The 20,791-nt window shown below is 36.7% G+C and overlaps 1 protein-coding gene across 1 annotated transcript in view; it reads right to left on the bottom strand.

The window, feature by feature from the left end:
• ANKRD31 (ankyrin repeat domain 31) overlaps positions 1 to 19,890 on the bottom strand; it is a 71,524-nt gene extending 51,634 nt beyond the window's left edge. The window contains exons 1-8 of the mRNA XM_037529992.2: positions 19,588 to 19,890; positions 16,947 to 16,999; positions 15,939 to 15,997; positions 14,640 to 14,680; positions 12,277 to 12,350; positions 10,637 to 10,680; positions 6,536 to 7,093; positions 4,308 to 4,576 (exon numbers count right to left, since the gene is read on the bottom strand). Of these exons, the coding sequence (XP_037385889.1) occupies positions 4,308 to 4,576; positions 6,536 to 7,093; positions 10,637 to 10,680; positions 12,277 to 12,350; positions 14,640 to 14,680; positions 15,939 to 15,997; positions 16,947 to 16,999; positions 19,588 to 19,736 (1,247 nt within the window). The 5' untranslated portion in view covers positions 19,737 to 19,890. The remainder of the gene's footprint in view (positions 1 to 4,307; positions 4,577 to 6,535; positions 7,094 to 10,636; positions 10,681 to 12,276; positions 12,351 to 14,639; positions 14,681 to 15,938; positions 15,998 to 16,946; positions 17,000 to 19,587) is intronic.
• Between the last annotated feature and the right edge of the window lie 901 nt (positions 19,891 to 20,791).

A 20,791-nucleotide genomic window follows, 5' to 3' on the forward strand; every position in this document is an offset into this window, starting at 1 on the left:
AAATAATCAATCTGACTAAAAACTGAGCAAAGAATCTGAACAGATAGTTTCCCAAAGAAGACTTAGAAATGGCCAAAAGGTAAATGAAAAGGTGCTAACGTCACCTACTCATCAGAGAAACGAAAAATCAAAATCAAATGTTGACCAAGCACAATAGAAGAGAAATTTCACCTCACAAGAACAAAGGGTGAGTAGAGAGAGAGGCAGCAATCAGGGCAGAAATTACAGTTCATCTCTACACCTGTGGAAGGCAAAGCTGAATGTTGAAGATGTAGTCAAGGCTAGATATGGGCATGAGTGCCATGGGGAGCTGGGCAGGCAGAGGACATCCACAGAGGAAAATAAAGTTCAGAAAGGCACAGCTCACCCCACCCAGTTCCCCCAAGAGCGAGTGGATATAGGCAGATACAGGTCCAAGTGAATATAATAAGGCCACACTGGAGTGCACCAGGGCTGCACAAAGGGTCCATCATGCAAACTGTGGAGATACCAGTCTGAGTCTCACCAGTAGTGCGGACACTGGAACAAGCCAAACCAGCACCAGCACAGCATCCCTGAAAGCAACAGACCCTTTGTTGATCCCACTCACTGAAGAGTCAGCTAGAGATTAGCTCTCCCTGTTGCATAGTGCCATCTGCTGGAAAAGTGGAAGTTTAACACCCTTAGTTTTCAGAAAGTAAATAATGGGGAAAATAAAGACCATTAACTGGCAATCTGAGCTCCTAGAGGAATTCTACACTACAGAGTGAGAACAAATACCTAGATCCCAACCAAAAGGACATGAAAGACATTTTCTTCCTATCAAATACAGAATTCAAAATTGCCACAATGAAGAAATGGAAGAAAGTTCAGAAAAATAGATGAATGTCCTGAGAAATAAAGTGAACAAACAGAAGATTTAAAGACTTAAATAGGAAAATAACAGAGTTGCAGTATGTATCAATAGAGGGAATTAAAAAATTCCAAAGGAAGCTATGCAAACAGAACAGATCAAAAGGAAGGCTGAATCAGTGACCTTAAGGATGATAATGCACAAAGAATTAAGGTGGAAGAGAGAGATGAAAAGAATGAAGAACACTTCAAGAATTGTCATACTCCATGAGGAAAGGCAAAAAAGGTATAATGGATATACCAAGACAGGAAGATAGAAAACAGAGATCTTATTATTTTAAAAGATAATAAAGGAAACCTTCCCAAACCTTGAGAAGGAATTAAACATGCAAATACACAAAACTAAAAAGAATACCACGGTACTGTAATAAAATGAGACCTACACCAAAACACATAGTAGTGAAACTCCCAAGAATTCAAGACAAGAAAGAATATTAAAGCTGGCTAGAGGGAAGAAGGAACACCAATGGGGCTTCCTGAAGAAATGTTTCCTCTCTGAAGAAACACTATGGGCAATGAGAGAATAGAATGACATGATCAAAATCTTAAAGATAAAAACTGCCAGTCAAGCTCACTCTATGCTGCAAGGCTGTACTTCAAATATGAGGAAAAAATAAAGGACTTCTGAGACAAACAGAAGCTGAAGGAATTTGCAAACACTGTATCACCCCTCCAAGAAATCTTGAAAGGAGTTCTATTATCTAAATCAAAAAGAACATCTACAAATAACTAAACAAGGAAATAAAACCACAAAAATTAAGGACAAAATGGCAATAGTAGGCCTTCATATATCAATAATCACTCTAAATGTAAATGGACTGAAGTCACCAATTAAAAGACACAGAGTATCAGTTTGGATTTAAAAAAAAACAATAACAACTAAATACAGAGTCCAACTTCCTGCTGTCTCCAAGAAACACAACTGAGCTCCAAAGATACACACAAGCTCAGAGTAAAGATCTGGAAAACAATACTGAATAAGGAAGAAAAAGAAAACCCAAACAGACAAATTAAAAGCAAGGACATTGAAAGAGCAGTCAAAAATCTCCCAAGACAAAAGTCACAGGCAGCTTCACATGTGAGTTTTACCAAACCTTCAGAAATGAACTAATCCCTACCCTGCTCAAACTCTTTCCAAACATTGAGAAAGAGGAAATACTTCCAAATACATTTTATGAGGCCAACATTACCCTAATAGCAAAATCAGGAAAAAAATGAAACAACTAAAGACCAATTTCCCTAATGAATACAGATGCAAAAATTGTCAACAAACTATCAGCAAACAGAATTCAACAAAGCATTAAAAACACTAGATACCATGCCCAAGTGGGATTTATACCAGGGATGTAAGTATGGTTCAACACATCTGAAAATCAATCAGCATAATTCACCACATCAATAAAAAGAGAGATAAAAACCATATGATCAAGTCAGTAGATGCCAAGAAAGCATCTGATAAGATTCAACATCCATTTATAATGCAAACACTTGAAAAACTGGGGATTAATGGAACTTTCCTCAATGTAATAAAGGCCAGATATGACAAACCCACACTTAACATCATTTTCAGTGGTGAAAAACTAAAAATATTCCATAAAATCTGGCATAAGACAAAGATATCCACTTTCACAGTATTTGGAAGTCCTAATGAAGGCCATTAGGCAAGAGAAGGACATAAAGAAGTCCAAATAGTGAAAGAAGTAAAGATATCATTATTGCAGGTGACATGATAATATACACAAAGAATCCCAAACACTCCACTAAAAAACTAATTGAAACAATAAGTCAGTTCAGCCAAGTTGCAGGCTGCAAAATCAACACATAGAACTCAGTTGCCTCCCCAGTATACAAACAATGAGCTAGAGGAAGAAATTAAGGAAACGATTCCATTTACAATAACACCAAAAAGAATTAAATACCTAGGAGTGAACTTAACAGAGGGGAAGGACCTATACAAAGAAAACTAAAACATTGTAAATAGAAGACACAGAGAAATGGAAAGATATTCCCTGCTCATGGACTAGAAGAATAAATATTGTGAAAATGGTCATCTTGCTCAAAGTAATATACAGATTCAATGTAATCCCTATCAAAGTTTCAATAGCATTCTTCAGAGAAACAAAACATTACTGAAAATTATATAGAACCACAAAAGAACCCTAATAGCCAAAGCAATTCTGACAAAATGAGGAAGTATGGCAGAATCACACTGCCAGGTTTCAAACTATACTATAAAGCTATAATAATCGAAACAGTATGGCACTAGACTAAAAATAGACACACAGATCAATGAAATACAATTAAGAGCCCAGAAATAAATCCACACCTATATGGACCATTCATCTATAATAAAAGAACCAAGAATATACACGGGAGCCATGAAAGAATCTTCAATAACTGGTGTGTTGAAAATGCAAATCAAAACCACAATGAGATATCACCTCACATCTGTGAGAATGTCCCATATTAAAAAGGACCAGAAACAACTAGTACTGGCAAGGATGTGGAGAAAAAGGAATCCTTACACACTTTTGGTTGGAATGTAGACTGGTTCAGCCTCTATGAAAAACAATATGGAGGTTTCCCAAAATATTAAAAGTGGATCTGTCATGTGACTCAACAATTCCACCCCTAGGTATTTGCCCAAAGAATACAACACTAATTTGAAGGAAAACCTGCACTCCTACATTCATTTCAACACTTTTTACAATAGCCAAGCTATGAAAACAATCTAAGTGCCCAAATACAGATCAGTGGATCAAGATGGAATATTTACATACAACAGAATACTACTCAGTATTAAAAAAAAGATAAACACTTGCCATTTGCAGCAACATGGATAGAGCTGGAGGGTATTTTGCTAAGTGATATACTGCAGAAAGAGAAAGACAAAAACTGGATGCTGTCACTTACATGTGGCATTTGGGAACCAAAACAAAGGGCCAAATAAAGCCAAAATAACAATAAACCCTAGAAAGTTGACTATAGAATTGAGGCTAGAAGATGAGGGAGGTAGCTGGGGGAAGAATGAGAACAAGTGAGTAGGAAGCATAATTGACTCTTGGAATAAACTGTGGGTGCTTTGGTGGGGGGGATGGTGTAGTAACAATACCTGAAGGGGAAGTTCTTATTCCTTTAAAACACAAATAATAATGTATACCAATGTTACTTCAATAAAAATAAACACATAAATAAATAATAAAAAATTAGCATAGGATATAATACAATAAATTTCCCATTACTTTGTCTTAAAAAAAGGAAGTTTTCTGAGAACTTAACAGAAAATAAAACACTAAAATAACATTTTAAAATAAAATTCTTTACTTATGGGTAACTACACTGACTTTAATGTCCCAAGTACAAAATTATCTACGAGATCTTCAGCATACTTGGAGAGATATAATTTGGTAGCATACCTGAAATTCTCAGCTGAAGAGTTATTGGTTTGATCCTTACAGTCAAGAATTTTTGGTAAAATCTCTTCCAATACTGTATACATGCCATCTGTGTGTTCTGCATTTCTTCTTGCTTTCAGTCTAGATGATCGCCTTAACACACAAGGGGTGTTCTGGTCAGAGCTATTTTCTACTGGATTTGAATTTCTCTTTTCATTCAGTGGATCACAAGTAGTGACATGCTGATGAATCATATTTTGCAATCCAAATGTATCTGGGTCTTCTATAGTCTATGAAATGTAAATATATACACAAATAATTACAACACTACAACAAAAAAACTAGAGGACATTTTTTTATCTTGTTCTTTTATTACATTAAAATACAAGTACAAAACCCATAGATGTGTGAACATAATATTTTATGATAATCAATGTAACAAATGACAATGAAAATTTAAAAACCTAAGGTAAGTTGTGTTCTTATCAATATTCATCCTTACAATTTGAAGGAAAACCTAAGGTCACTCTGGGAGCTTTCATTTCACAGGAAATGGGTAGAATAAGATGGGAATCATATAAAAACATTAGAAATGTCATAGCAGGCCAGACAAATGGTCTATTCAATCCAGCATTTTGTTATTTGACAGCAGCAGTGACATTTTGTTGCACAGATATACATATCCTCCATTACACTGATTTTATAAGGGTAGCAGTGTATCATGAGTGACTTTAATGTTCCCATAATTCATTATAGATTTAACTTTCATAAGGTTATATGTTTTTAGATATAGCATATAAACCTTTCTTATGCTATTTATATCTCTAGTTTACAAAGTTTCTCAAAATAACAAGTTCCATATTTTTACTGTAGCTGAGTGAAAGAGTATGTAAGTTGATTTGTTCCAAACTTATAAAAGGGTTTTTTTCCTTTGAAAATTTGCCAAGTTTGTGCTTACTCTATCAATACCAATCATAATTTCTTACCCTTTACTCATATTATCTCCTTTTAGATAAGAATTCTAGAGTGTTTAATTGAATCTTCATGCCCTACCCTCCATAATTAATTTCTCTTTTTTGGGATTTTTTTAGTCCTATTTTATCTGTTGTGACACTTTCCTTTGCATAATTATATGCAATATTATTCCATATGCGTATGTTGCAACTTGAGTTCAGTATCATATTATTTGAATTTTCCCAGGGACGTTCATAGGAGAATTTTTATAATTGCAAAAAGAAAAAAAAGAAAGAAAATAATACAAATGACCATCATTAATAAATTGGCTAAATAAATTACATGATGTGCATATATTAATAATGCATATATATGTGTACCTACAGATATATACATATTATAGTCATACAGTAGAATATCATTCAAGAAGTAAAGATTTTAGTGCTGTATTTGCTGACACAGAAAGATAACTAAGACATTATTAAATTAAAAAAACAAATTATAAGGCATTATGTACAATCCAATTTACATAAAATTTAAATAAAATATGCACAAAATTTAATTAAATAAAATATACACCAAATTGTTAAGTTATTATCTCTGAGGGACTTTTTCTTACTATATTACATAATGACATGCTGTTTGATCTTTTTATATTGAAAATGTAGTACTACTATAAACAGGAAAAAAATCATCAAGATGAAACAGGGACTTAGCATGTCCTAGGTCACTGCAGGGTCTCCAGGCCTGTGCTTCAGGAATTCTAAACCCCAGGAACTGTGCCACCTTACAGAATCCTCAAGCACAGAAGGCAAAGATCTGCTTAAACTAAGCAAAATTTTTTCCCTCTCCTGGCAATCCCACTCCATATATTCAATGTCCAGTGAAAATTAATGTGGGGTATCTCAGGTCTAACTCTGCACCAATAGTGCTTTTCTGAGCTAACATGGAAAATTCTGGTAAAGAGTTCTTTCCATCCTCTGTGTAAGCAATCTCAGGTCTTCTAGGTCTTCTGCAAAGATTTTTCTCTATTTTAATTTCTTAAACACTTGAAACTCTACCCTAGGAATCTCTTGAAAGATCAGTGTGCTTCAAGTAAAATTGTATCTTCTTAGTAGATAATGGGTAGATGGCTTGAATTTAAAATAAATTATATGGGCAATGAAGAGTTAAAGGTAACTTACATAAAAGGCAAAATCATACACACATACATGTGCTTACTTGCTGCACTGAAGCTCAGCTAACTTAGAATCTTGTTCAAATAGTGGAGCAGCACAAAGAGAATCAAAACTCACCTCTGCTTTTTGTGTACAATCTTCATCAGTCTGAGACATATTGGGATCCAGTTCTAAATACTTATCTCCAGGGTTGAGAACGTTGCCTCCCCATTTTCTGTGACAGATGGGTTGTTCCTGGGCTTCTGACAATGTGTTCAGAGCTGCTAACAGCTCATATGGTAATGCATCATCATTGGTGTTTTCTAGTAAATCTCCGTGACATGTCAAGGGTAATGATATGGAACTTGAAGATCTGCTCAATGTGTTCATCAACTCTCTAGGTTCAAAATCACTCATTTTTTCAAACAGTCTTTCCTCCCTGGTAATTTCTGGTGATGGCAATAACCTTTCTATGGCAGACACAAAAGTTTCAAGTGAGCTTTCTTCATCCCTGGTTTCTTCAAAAGTTTTAGGTGATATGACTTCATTTCCAGGCTTAGAAAATGTATTTGGTGCTCCTAAGAGCCTCTCTGGCTCCGTTAGCAATTTTTGGTTTACAGCAATCTTATCAGACACTGTGATAGCAGTATCTGAAAGAAGACTAATTTCAGGAGACTCTCTGTCTTCATTTAGTTCCTGTGTATTACAAATAGAAATTCCATCATTATAGTATATACAAAAAAGTGTTTAAAATGAAAGCTTTATAGTTTTTTTAGTTTTCATAATAACTATAATTTCAAACTACAGTTATAGTTTATAAAGATGGTTAGTTACCACCAAAAATTTTTATCAACTTTTCTTCCCTTCCAGTAATAAAAATACCCTTCACTACTTTCCTATACCAAACTACTAATGACTCTGAAAAAAGTGGCTAAACATTTAATAGTTGACCAAAGATAAAATTAGCTGGACCATAATTACTGATGGTAAATTATCTATCCAACTAAATTTAAATTATCTGTGCTATATCATGACAAATAATTGTTTCACAATTTCCCGGAGGAAGGGAGGTTGGAGGGCCCCACATGCACAGTTAATAAAAGTCTTGACAAACTGCGACTAGATCACAGCATGCTAACATGCACACTCCTGCATGGAGACTTTAGATAATGAAACATGCAAGGTATGAAGGAGTATGTAGCCCTTTTGCACATGCCCCAGTGTATCCCAGCTCAGAACAAGCTATGACAGTGCTCCCCTCTGCCCCACCTTGGTAGACCCACTCTGTAAGAACTCCTTCCTAGCTCCCTCTGGGGAGCCAGGCAAAAAATTTCCTCTCTGGCACAGACTCCCTTGTGGACAAGTCTTGATTAACCTGTTCTGGTTATCCGATATTCTCCAATGAATTCTTTCTCAGAGGGGATCCCCAAAACCATATTTGTTGGGGTCTGGAACAACCTTAATACGCTATACCTATTCTGGCAATGTTTCCAATACTCAGAATATTATCAGATTTCCTTTTTTGACACTGCTTTAAAAATCCATTTATATACCACTCAAAAAACCAGTCTCAATACTTTAAAGACAATGAACTTTTTTTTACACCTAAAACTGTTAATTTGCTTGATCTTAAATAACAGAATGGGTTTTAATGACTTTGGCTGTTTCTTAAAATCAAAACTACCTTTCACTCCAACAATGTAATTTGTAAGCCCTCAAATATTCTGATTTGATTTGAATAAGAGAAGCACAAACTTTTACTCTTCCTTTTCTCGTTTTCTACCTGCCACCATTGATCTTCTCTGTATATAACACACCGAACTTAAGAAAATATACTTATTTATTAGTAATACAAATTATATCTCAGAAAGATAAAAGGAATTTAGAAGGAATTCAAGAACTAGATCCTATCCATTCTTTAAGTCACAATTCAAGATATCCTTCCTCTTTAAACTCCTATATCTATGAAAACTCCTATATCTCTTTAAACTCCTATATCTATGAAATTCGAGACCCCAAATATAATAAAATATATACACGTAACTGTCCTATGGAGCTTCATTTCCATCTGAGGATCAAAGGAATAAATACAGAATCAAAGGAATAAATATATAAGACATTAAAGTATAAATAATATCAAAAACACTGTCTGAACTCAAATGAGTAACATAAACCATCAAACCCAGTGTGGTACACATTTATAGGGGGACAAAAGAGAGGCAGTGGAAGATTTTCATGATTGGTTGGTTTCGTGATTGCTTTAAAAAATGCTTGGTTAAACAAAATTGAACAGATTTCTTAACCACAATACTTTTCAGAGCATGTACATTATAAATTTCTTAGGAGACGTTAGGATACAGTGTTCTCTAAACTTCTTTGTTCAAAACACCCTTTTTCTCAGCATACCTACTGATGTCATAGGATGCCAAGTGGCTGGGAAACAGTCATATAGTCAGCAAATAATTAATGCTAGACAGGGAGCTATTACTTTGGTTATAATGACCTGAGCTATCTGAGATAGATCCACAGAGAAGAGACTTAAGTCAGAAATTAACGATTTGTGAAGGAATAAAAGAAAGGAGGAGCACATATTTACTAAGCACCAGTTAGGTGTCAGATATCATGAACTATCATTGCTCAGTCCTCACAGCAGCCCTATGAAATAGATATTAGTCTATGTTTTTTTGTACATATAATGACACACTCATCCTTGGGACACACATCTACCTGGTTTCAAATTTTATGCTTTTTCCCTTGCCTTTTGGATCCTGATTTGAACCAAGACATGGAGGTGGATATGTGTAAAATACAGTGGGAGTGAAGTAGTTACAGGTATGGTAGGTTTAGCCTGGGAGGTATCTGATTGCTTGAGTTCATTATGGGCAGTCATTATTAAGTCCTCTGAAACCCTAAACTGCCAAGCAGAAAGCAAAGCCAAAGCAAGCACTCGATGCATGGTTATTGACTAGCAACTGGAATATGGGAGAGCAGTATCTACTGATATCAGGAAATAATAATGAAACTAGGGTAACAGATCAACAGAAGACATTTTTGCTATATCATCTCAGCAACTAGTTTAACAGTTAGTTATATGCTCCTCATCTAGATAAAGAACATGACACAATGCTGGATAAGAAACACAGATCCAGAAATTACGATTTCATTAGAAATAAAGAAAAGGGCCTCCTTGGTGGTGCAGGGGTTAAAGTCTCAGCACTATCAAGCTATTGCCAGCCACTGCAGCATGAGTTTGATCCCCGGCCAGGGAGCTAACCCACATGGCACAGCAGACCTCTCCTGTTTCGCCCACTGCTCCCTCAGTGGTATATTTCAGTAGATCTGCCTCTTCTGCCTCCCTCTCTGTCTCTGGTGAATCCTCTCACCCCCTGCACCTCTGACCTACACCCCAGCTCTTGTATGCATAAATAAATATAATAAATCTTAAAAAAAGGAGTAAAGAAGAATAAATATTGGAAAGAATGGTAAGAAAAGAATAGATTTCTATCTACTGAAATTATTTGGTGATATTCCTTCCTAGGGAAGAGTCTAAAGTAGGCTTGACACTGTGGGATGTCTCCCCAAAAGGGTCAGAGAGGCTTTTTTCAGAATGCCTTGGTATGCTTCATCTAGTAAGAGTCACCTTGGTATGGGGCACTAGAGGTCACAGGGGACCTTGTGAGCATCCTAACATCTATTACCATAACTCAAAGAATACAGGTTATTTTAAGTTAAGAGAAGTACAGGTCTTAGAAGCTAAGGGAAATTTTATCTTAGTTTCAGTTATTTGTTATTTTCCTAATTGAAGTAGCAATCATTGTTGTCCCTTTCTATGCCCTCTAAGAATGCAGTTTAGGGGACAGCATCCAGGTACAGGTTTATCAGCAACAATGTCCACTCTGTGTAAAGATGAGGAATGCAATGCTCTCCTTGTCATGAAGTTTCCCCCTTTCTCTCTCCTTGATGACCATATCCTTAAACATAGGATAAAGATCCCCATTCCATTGTTTTTCTTTTTTGAAGAATTTACCACTAGGTAAATTCTCCACACATAATACTATTAAATTGATTTTTCCTTTGCTAACTCATCTCATGCTGCTTTGATTCTTCTTCTAGTCCTAGAAGAACCCAAAGAGGTGGGGGATTTTACCCTATAACTCAACTATACTTTAATCAATATAAATTTTCTTTTGACTCTAAACTCATGATCTGCGTAGTTAATAATATGTTATACAAACCAACCTTTCCTGAGTGTATCAAAACTTCAGAATTTTCAGCCTCAGGCCCTAGAAGATAACAATATGCATTTTCATTCCAGTTTTAATAAAGCACTAAGAACATATCCTCTCACTCAGTATTTCTTAATCATGTGACTTGAAATGATTCCCTCAGAGTTTCATGTGACATATCAAGTATTTTATAAATAGTATGCCAATATGTTGATACAGAAGTATCAGTATTTTGGTAATAAAGTTAAAAAAAGATAATTCTTTCATTTCTTAAAAAAATATTTTACATTATGCCAGATAAAGGTATAATTGGGATTAATTTAGCTTAAAAAAAAAACCTCTATTTTGACTGATTTATTCTAAGAATTTGTAACTACATGAGGAAAAAATCTTATCTACTTCTCATCATCATTATCTTCAATATAGGTAACAGAATTGAAATGAATTAATGCTATCTGGAGTTAGGTATGAAAAGGAATACCCCGGGTAGGGGCCAAAGGAAGCAAGAGGTTGTCCTAAATGTGACTGCACCCTCACCATCCACTCTTCACCCTGTTGCCTGGCTGCCAGGCTGATAGACATTCACAACAAGTGAAGATGAAGGGGAAGATCAGGAAAAAAGATATTTCTCCTACTCCACTCCTCTTGCCTTCTCTCTTCACATTCAAAGTGTAAGCACTCAGTTATACTCAGGTAAGAATTCAGGGTTCACTGGTATTTCAGGCATGTATGAATCATTCTTTTTGTTTCTTTTGATTAGGCAATATGTAGAACTAGAGTGTAAGCAGTAATTATCTGCTGAACCCTGAAAAACAAGACAAGCTTTGCACATGTGGGGGGTGAGGGGGGGAGTATTTGCTAGGTATTATACCTTATAAAAAAACTATCATTTTTCTTACTTCAAATTTGCTATTTGATTATGAAAAGCACTGAAAAGGATTAATATTATGGCATTCTACTTCCTTAAAGAATGACAAGCAGTCATAAGAATAAATAATTTCTTATCCTTACATTAGAATCTTTTATGGCAAGCAATGATGTTATAGTATCTATATCTTGTTATTTAAAATTTTTGTATCTCAGGCTTAATGCAAGAATCATTTTAAAACAACAGATCCATCTTCAGTTATTTTTGCAAGGAGTTTTTTCTATTTAAGTTCTTAGGGGCCTTCCCTGGTGGTGCAGCGGGGTTGAGCGCTGAGCTGCAAAGCTGCCCACAGCCTCTGCAGCGCCAGTTTGATCCCCAGCCACCGGCTAGGGTCCCACATGGCGTGACAGACCTCTCCTGCCGTGCCCGCTGCTCCCCTCAGCAGTGTATTTCGTCAGTCTGCCTGTTCTGTTCCCTGCTCTGTCTCTAGTGAATCCTCTCACCCTCCTGCACATCTGGCCTGTACCCCAGTTCTTGTATAAATAAATAAATCTTTAAAAAAAAATTACAAGTCAAAAGAGTAGGCAATTGAGGTAGCAGTAGTGACAGCACTTAAGGGGTTTCTCCTATGGGCAACTTTCCTCAGTATGACCCAAGGTCAACAGCAACACTGATTTCCTATGTAAAAATGTTTGGTCACATCATATAGTGGACGATCCTAGTTGTAAATAAATTCCCATCTAACTAAGCTGTCTATTTATATTACCCTAGCCATGAGCACATACCTTGAATGTTTTGGTGGTTCTGTGAAAATTCAGGCTGGGAAAATGACACAGTGAACTGTGGACACTCTGTAGTCCTAAAAATATTAAATCAATGAATTAATAAAGGTAAATGTTGAAATGGAAAGGAAAAACACGATTTCTCAAATTAAAGTAAAATTTTTTGTTCATTTAAAGGAATTTCCAGGGCCTCCCTGGTGGCACAGGGGTTAAAGACACAGTGCTATCAAGCAATAGCCAGCCATTGAGTATCATGAGTTCTATCCCCCGTCAGGGAGCTGACCCACATGGCACAGCAGACCTCTCCTGTCTAGCCCTCTGCTCCCTCCACAGCAGATATGCCTGTTCTGCTCCCCACTCTGTCTCTGGTGAATCCTCTCACCACCACCTCCCCCCACAACACCTCTGGCCTACACCCAGCTCTTGTATGCATAAATAAATAAATAAATAAATAAATAAATAAATCTTTTTTAAAAAATAAGGAAATTTCCAAATAGGATAATATTTTTGTTACACTATTATAATTATTTTCAAAATTACTACAGATATGCTAACCTTTACATTTCAAGTGATTGAGAAAATGAGAGAGCTGAAAAACGAATGGAGTGTACTTCAGGAGTGCAAATAAGGTAAACTACATTTATATCTCAAAGTAACTTGAAATATAACAGACTACTAAATATGGGTGGTGGGATTAGAGAGGAAAACCAGTCCTAAATAGGCAGTTTGACTATCTACATCTTCAAATACACTGAAATTTTGCCATTATAGTTGTAAGTGTAAATGAAAGTCACTAATGAGAAATTCTCAAATATTATTCATGATTCTTGTATTTCACAGCAAACAAGGAAAAGGAAGCAATACTGAAGGGGAAAAGGTCAAAAGCAAAAAAAGGGTCATACCTAATTTGCAATTCTGATTATCTGCCCTGGGATAATTTAAAGTTGAGTGAAGAAAAGCAATCAGTTAACTGTTTTTTTTACCCTAATTTACTGCAAAAATGTAATCAAGATCCCTCCCTTAAAAAAAAACAAAAAACAAAAAAACCTTCTGTTTCAACAGTCTTGAGAGCATTTTTTATGAACCAGGCATACTACTTTAATCCTAGACAAGAATAATGAATTGAACATTCTCACCCACCTAAAAATAGTGACCAATATGAAGCTATCTTGAAAATGGAAATGAAACTGCTCATATAGAATGATAATTTCTATGAGGCAAGTGGAAAAGAATGCCATTTTTTCCCTTAACTACAGAATTTTTAATAACTGAATTTTTAACAGAATTTTTCCCTTAACTACAAAATTAAATTTAAGATATGTCTGATAATAGAGCAACTTTCATCTAACTTATTTTAAAATGTTGTAAATAACTTTTTAGTAAAAGTTTACTAAACTAAAATTTACTAAAAAGTTACTTACATTAAGCAAGACTGCAATCTAAACATCTAATAGTAGAGAAATAATTAAACAAATCAGTGAAATTATACAATTAAATTTTTTGAGGTCATGATAATTTATGTTTTTTAAAAATATGATATGAGAAAATAATTTTTAGTTATTACTTAAAATTTAAAAGCAGGATGTAATCTGCAGAATGAGATCACTTATACAGAAAATATGACAAAATCAAAAATATGAAGACAGTTGTCATCTCTTATCTGTTAACTTCGTTTCATATTTTGCCGTATACTGTTTTAAGTATATAACAAAAATGTGGTCACAAAGATAGGCAATTTGAAAAGGAAAGAGTAATTTAGTAAACTTTTTAGAAAATTGTGGATGTTCCCTTTTAATATTACACCAAAATTCTATAAGCAATAGCTTCCTTAAAGGTTACTAGAAATGTAGAAAGGGAAATAATCAATGAACATTTTGTCTGCTATAAAATTATAACCTACTGGTCTATTTTGCATTTTCAGTGGTTTTTTTTTCCTGTGCCTGATTTTATGACATCATGCACTGGTCTTTTAGGAAATACTGATTCACTAAGTTATACAGATCATCCTTACTTGAGACTTTTCTTTATAAAATATAAAAAAAAATCACTGTCATAAATATACCACTGACCTCACTAGAAAATTTAAAGTATTGGAGAACTCAAGGTCAAGATGCTAGACACCGGTCTTCTAACACTGTAATTTTCACTTCAAAGTTTTTGTTTTTTTCATTGGCAACAAATACCATTAGTTGGTTCTTTATGAAATAAAATTGACCTAGAATGTTTGTAAAATAATATTTATGAGGCTAAAGGAGCCATTACTCAAAAATGCACAATTTTAAAACCCTAAAAATAAGTGAAGACTCATTTTAAATGAGAAAAATGACAAAAGTATCTAGAATAAAGCCAAAAATTAGGATACTTACTGTAACAGAACTTGATTTTGTTCCATTTTGTCTTGACTTTGCTAGGAAGAAAAACAATTTTTTCAAATTGATGAATGCTAATCCAATGCAACCAGTTAAAAATTTAACAGTTAAGATAATTCTTATGTTACTTTCTTAGCTTCTTTTATATTTTATATTGTGATAAAATATATATCTAACATAAAATTTACTATTTAAACCATTTTTAAGTGTATAATTCTGTGGTACTGTATACATTCAGTCTGATGTACCATCAATCTTCAGAACTTTTTCATCTTTTCCAAGTGAAACTCCATACTCATGAAACACTAACTCCCCCCTTTCACTCCATCCCAACCCCTGACAGCCACTCTTCTGCTTTCTGTATCTGAATTTGACTACTCTGGGTATTCATTTAAGTGGCATCATAAAATATTTGTCTCTTTGTAACTGGCTCATTTCAGTTGGTATAATGTCTTCAAGATTCATCCATGTTATAACAAGTATCAGTATTTCCTTCCTTTTTTAGGCTGAATAATATTCCACTGTATGTCTATACCACATTGTGTGCATTCACTCATCTGTTGATAGATACTTGGATTGCCTCCACCTTATGTTCTGAATAATGTTTCCATGAACAAGAGCATGCAAATATATTTTTAAATTCTTGTTTTCACTTATTTCAGGTATATACACAGAAGTGGAATTTCTGAATCATTTGTTAATTCTATGTTTAATTTGAAGAATCACCATACTATTTTATACAGTGGTGCCCCATTCTACATTTCCATTAACAATGAGCAAGAATTCTAACTTCTCCATACCCTCACCAAAACTTGTTGGTATAATTTTGTTTCTATTTTGTTGTTTGGTTTTTTTGATAATAGCTATCCTAATGAGTATGAGGTGGTATCTCATTGTGGTTTTCATGTGTATTTCCCTAGTGATTAATGATTTTGAATATATTTTCATGTGATTATCAGCCATCTGTATATCTCTTTGGTGAAATGTCTCTTTAAGTTCTTTGCCCTGTTCAAATCAGGTTATTTGTTTTTTTATTGTTGAGTTGTAGGTCTTTATATAAAACAACTGGATTTCATCAAGGTTGTCGTATAAGAACAGAATGGCTAAGAAAGGAGGAAAACTTGAGTAAAAGATTAAAGCAGCAGCAAAATAATACACAAAAAGAATTATCATTAATAACTTACCACTCCATGAGATTGCATTTCCAATTTTTAACAATTATGTAATTAATCAATTATGACACACCTGTGACACTGCATCCTCACTATCAACAGACATCATCGTATTTTTACTTACTTGTTTTTGTGGATCCTTTCTGAGTTTGAACCCAACTTGAATCTCTGGAGAAGGAGTGTCTAGAATGAAATATAATCATTTGCAACGGTTTTACTGCTCTGCTGTGACAATGACCCAAGGATTTTATAAACACTGCAAAATGTCATTAAAAAACATTTTATAAATCAAAATTTCCTAATGCTACTTTTAAGTATAAAGGTTTTTAAGTTATGAATGAGGAAGAAACACACATATTACACTGAATAAAATATATCTGATATTTTTTACTTCAGGATGAACAAACAGAAAGAATATGTATATATTGTATTTTACACTTATATCTTTATATCTGTTTAAGATATTTTGACATATAGGAAGGTAGTTTTCTAACTTTATTTTTTCAGTTGGCTAATCAGTTGTATTTTCTTTGTATTATATACTAGCATTATGGGTTTAAAAAATGGCCCAAGATGGAATAAAGAAGAGAAAATGTTATTTCTTTTTTTTTTAAAGATTTTATTTATTTATACAAGCACTGGGTATAGTGAGAAGCGTGGGAGGGTGAGAGAATTCACCAGAGCCAGAGCGGGGAACAGAACAGGCAGACTGACGAAATACATTGCTAAGGGGAACAGCAGGCTAGGCAGGAGAGGTCTGTCACGCCATGTGGGACCCTCGCCGGCGGCCAGGGATGGAACCGGCACTGCAGAGGCTGGCTGTGGGCAGCCCAGCGCTCAACTGCTGCGTCACCAGGGGAGGCCCAAGAAAATGTTCTTTCTATGCAGACGTAAAGCCAACTGTACAGAACATTACATATAAGTGGAAATAAAGGTAAGAATATTTTTATGCTCTTGAGGTGGGTCTATATAGTAATATAGCCTAGGGCCTACTGTAGATGCCTATAAAAAACTAACTATGTAATGTTAAAGAACAATGCTAAATAGACAGGGAGAAATTAATCAAATAATAATACTTAGGAAATTAAGGGACTACTTGGTGAAAAGAATAATTTACCACCTTTACACATACCAGAATGGAGACTGAACTCATATCCATGAGATGTTTCTTGATCAAGGTTCAACCTGTCAAATATCAAAATAGAAGGCCAAGTTGTTATCATGTTTCCTAAACAAAAACTAACAATCAACTATCATTTTTATTACACCTAGCCTTGCTGAAATTCTTAATTACACCACCATTATTGTTTCTATTTCAAAAATTTTTTTTAGAAATGTACCCTTTAGTTTAAAACTAAACCTAACAGGGCCTCCCCAGTGGCGCAGCGGTTGAGCGCTGGGTTGCGAAGCTGTCCGCAGCCTCTGCAGCGCTGGTTCGATTCCCGGCTGCTCCCCGGCCACTGGAGGAGGGTCCCACATGGTGCGCAGACCTCCCCTGCCACCCGCTGCTCCCCTCAGCAGTGTACTTCGCTCCTTCTGCTTGCTCTGCTCCCCGCTCTGGCTCTGGTGAATTCTCTCACCCTCCCATGCTTCTGACTGTACCCAGTGCTTGTATAAATAAATAAATCTTAAAAAAAAAAAAATAATAAAATAAAATAAAATAAAATAAAAAAAAAAATAAAATAAAACTAAACCTAACAGATGCCAATTACCTGCCCTGACCCAGATGTTGTAAGTACAAGACAAAGACTTTGAAGAAGCTATTATAATCATTCTCTATGAAAAAGGTGAACACTTATCAAATGGATAAGAAGTCTGATGTTCTCAACAGAGGAATATAAAAGACAATCAGGTGAAAATCTTAGAAGACGAAAGTATAATATCTGAAATTAAAAACTCACTAGATAGGCTCACAACAAAAGGAAGGTAATAAAAGAAAAAGCAAGTGAACCTGAAGATAGTGCTATAGAAATTAAAGAGTCTATGGAGAGAAAAGAGAAAGAATTGAGGGGGAAAAAACTGAATGCCTCAATCAGGGAGACAATATCAAAAGGCCTAGCATTCATGTTACTTAAAGTCTCAGAAAGAGAACAGAAAGACATTGGGACAGAAAAAAAATGAGAAGAAATTATAACAAAAAACTTTGCACATTTGATGAAAAACATAAATTTACACATTCAAGAAGTTCAGTGAATCCCAAGCAGGAAACACATAAAATCATGCCCAGATCCATCATAATCAAATCAAAAACAAAAGCGAAGAAGAGACAAGAGGAGAACAGAACACAGAAAAAAACAAGAGCTCTATGGGATCAGGAATTTAAAGGGGCTGGGGGGAGGTTTCATTACAAAGGGATAGCACAAGAGTTTTTTATAGTGATGAAACTGTTGCGGATATTGATTATGGTGACTGGTTGTTATAAGATTTCATGCATTTGTCAAAATGGTCCCTGGACAGCAGTAAGAGGGAATATTACTATATATGTAATCTACACGAGCCAGAAACCTGGTTAACACTCATTACCACACCCTCCACATTTAATCACCTACCATCTCCTGTGAAATCTACTTTCTGAAGATTTATCATTTTCCCTTCATTCCCACAGTTTTTTCCTAGTTGAGCTCATCATCCCAGTCTACTTTGAAAGACAACCGCCACATTCTTGCTTTGCAAAAGGTATCCCCACTTTAACCTGTAAGCTTGTTAGAAATGCAGAATCTCAGACCCTACCCCAGAACTCCTGTACTGAAATCATTTTAACAGGATTCTGGAAAGATTTATCAGCACTTTAAAATTTGAAAGGCCCTAGTGTAGGGCATGTCAGAGATTAAACTGTTGCTCAGCTTAACATCTTATACGCACTGTGTCAGTCAGTGTTAGGGAGAAATTTATATCCGGGCTGCCCTGTAACATCAGGACACACAAATGATGTAGGAGGTCTTACACCCTCACCCCACTTCCCTCTCCAAGCTCCTCTTTGGCCAATCACCACCTCATGTTAACACTGTTTATGCCAACACACCTAACAATATGTTAGGCCTCACCACCACCCCTTTATCAGTGCAGTTTTGCTGGCCTAGAATACTTCCTTCTCTTCATCTGGCTAATTCCTAACCCACCTTCAAGTCACTATCCAAAGCTCAACCCTAGAAAACTGTAACAGACTACCCTGACTACCAGCATACTTTCCCTGGACTTCCCACATTATACTGAAATTGTCTATCCCGCCTGGTTCCTAGGTTTTGCAAAGGCAATGGCCTTATCTCATCTGACTTCTTCCAGCATCTAATACAGAAAACTAGAGACATTCAAAAAAGTTTTGATAAACTGAACTACCCCTTTTTTTTTTTTTTTTAATGAAATGAAAGGTTGGTAGGAACCAGTTCCCCGAGAACACATTTTATTCCTGAGAGAAATTCCGTTAATTATCTCCTACTCCTGGTCTATAAATTGCTTGAAGCAAAATCCATCTGAGGACTTCCATCCCAACACTTAACTTGGGTATGCAAAGACTTCCAGGCCTAGGTTAAGAGAAAGGCCTTTCTTAAGTGCCATGAAAGTCACCTACTAGAAAGCTGGTTCTGTCCTAAATTTGGGGCATGACGATGTGGTCTTTCTTACAACTTCTAAGCTCAGGCCTGGCTGCCCCCAAGTTCTAGTGCCCACAAGCATAACGCAGGGAGCAATTTCTACTCAAGGCTGGGGGCCAGGCCGCACCACGGCCCAGGGCTAACTGCGGTCACTTTGTCCAGGCCCGCGCGAACGGTGGTCACCTTCTCCAGCGCAGCTCCTCTTCCTCCAGGTCGCTGTCGGTCACCGACCCCTCTATCACCGTTTCATCGCTGTCCCAGTCAGGGGTCTGGGCGTCTTCCTCCATCTTCGCCTCGCACTCGAGGTCTTTACTTTTTCTTTTATGAACCATCCCTCCACCTCCAGCGAAAAGACGGGGGTGAAGAAGGGGGGTGGGGCACTCTCCGAGGGTCAGGGGGAAAAGCGAGTCAGTAGTGAGGTCGTGGCTGCAGCCAGGCCTCCCTCAGGGGCTGAAGGCTGCGCAGGGCCCCAGAGGCGTGGGCAGAGGCGGCCCGCCCGCGCTCTCGCCGCACGCCGCCAGCAGGGGGCGCCGCGCGCCGGTGCGGCCTCGCTACGCGGCTCCCGCGGCCGGAAATGGCCCTGGGCCGAGACCGCAAGCTCTGGGTTTTCGGGCCGCCTCGGGCGGGGCCCGCTGCCGCGGCAGCTCTTCCTATTGGCTCGCTGAGACTAGGCGGGGTCGGGGTGGCAGCCGCCCCACCTCAAAGGCGGCGGTGCGGCTGAGAGACCGCGGGCAGCGCGGGGGCAGGCCTGGGTCGCGTCACCTGCAGTGGCCCCGCCACCTGCGACACCCAGACCCTGCCTGGCCCGCCGGCCCAACCGCTCAGCCTGACGTTCTGAAACCAGAGCCTTAGACCGCAAGAGTCTGCGGCCCTCAGAGTGCTGCTGCCCTTCTCCTAATCCGCTTGTCACTCCCTCTCCAGGGCCCCTTGAGAAGTTTTTAAATCATCGATTTTCTGATTTTAGATCATCGATTTTTTTATTTGAATTTTTCCTTGGTCGCCCTAAATTACAGGAATTTAGGAAAAACAGTCTGAATGCTTTAATTTTTATTAATTTTTAGAACAATAGAGTGCCTAGCAACCTCCCAAAATAGTCGGCTAGCAGGAGTCTGGATAGGAATTTAGGATTAGTATATGAAGTACTAACGTGTATGATGTGTTACAGTCTATTGAAGAATTTTTTTAATTAAAATATTCAAAACAAAGCCAAGTGAGCCGCCACCTTTCAAAGGAGAGGAAGATTCAGGACGACCCAGCTGTAGCAAACGTTTAGTATTCATTTTGTAATCTCCAGCTTCTAGCACATCTTGGGTCTTAAAATATTTGTGGAGTAAGTGGATGAAACTAGCACTTTCTGACTCCGCAGTTCACTGCTCTTCTCATTACA

The sequence above is a fragment of the Talpa occidentalis genome, unplaced genomic scaffold (assembly GCF_014898055.3).
Source record: "Talpa occidentalis isolate TD23 unplaced genomic scaffold, MPIMG_talOcc4v2.1 talOcc4.6, whole genome shotgun sequence".
Classification (NCBI taxonomy): domain Eukaryota; kingdom Metazoa; phylum Chordata; class Mammalia; order Eulipotyphla; family Talpidae; genus Talpa; species Talpa occidentalis.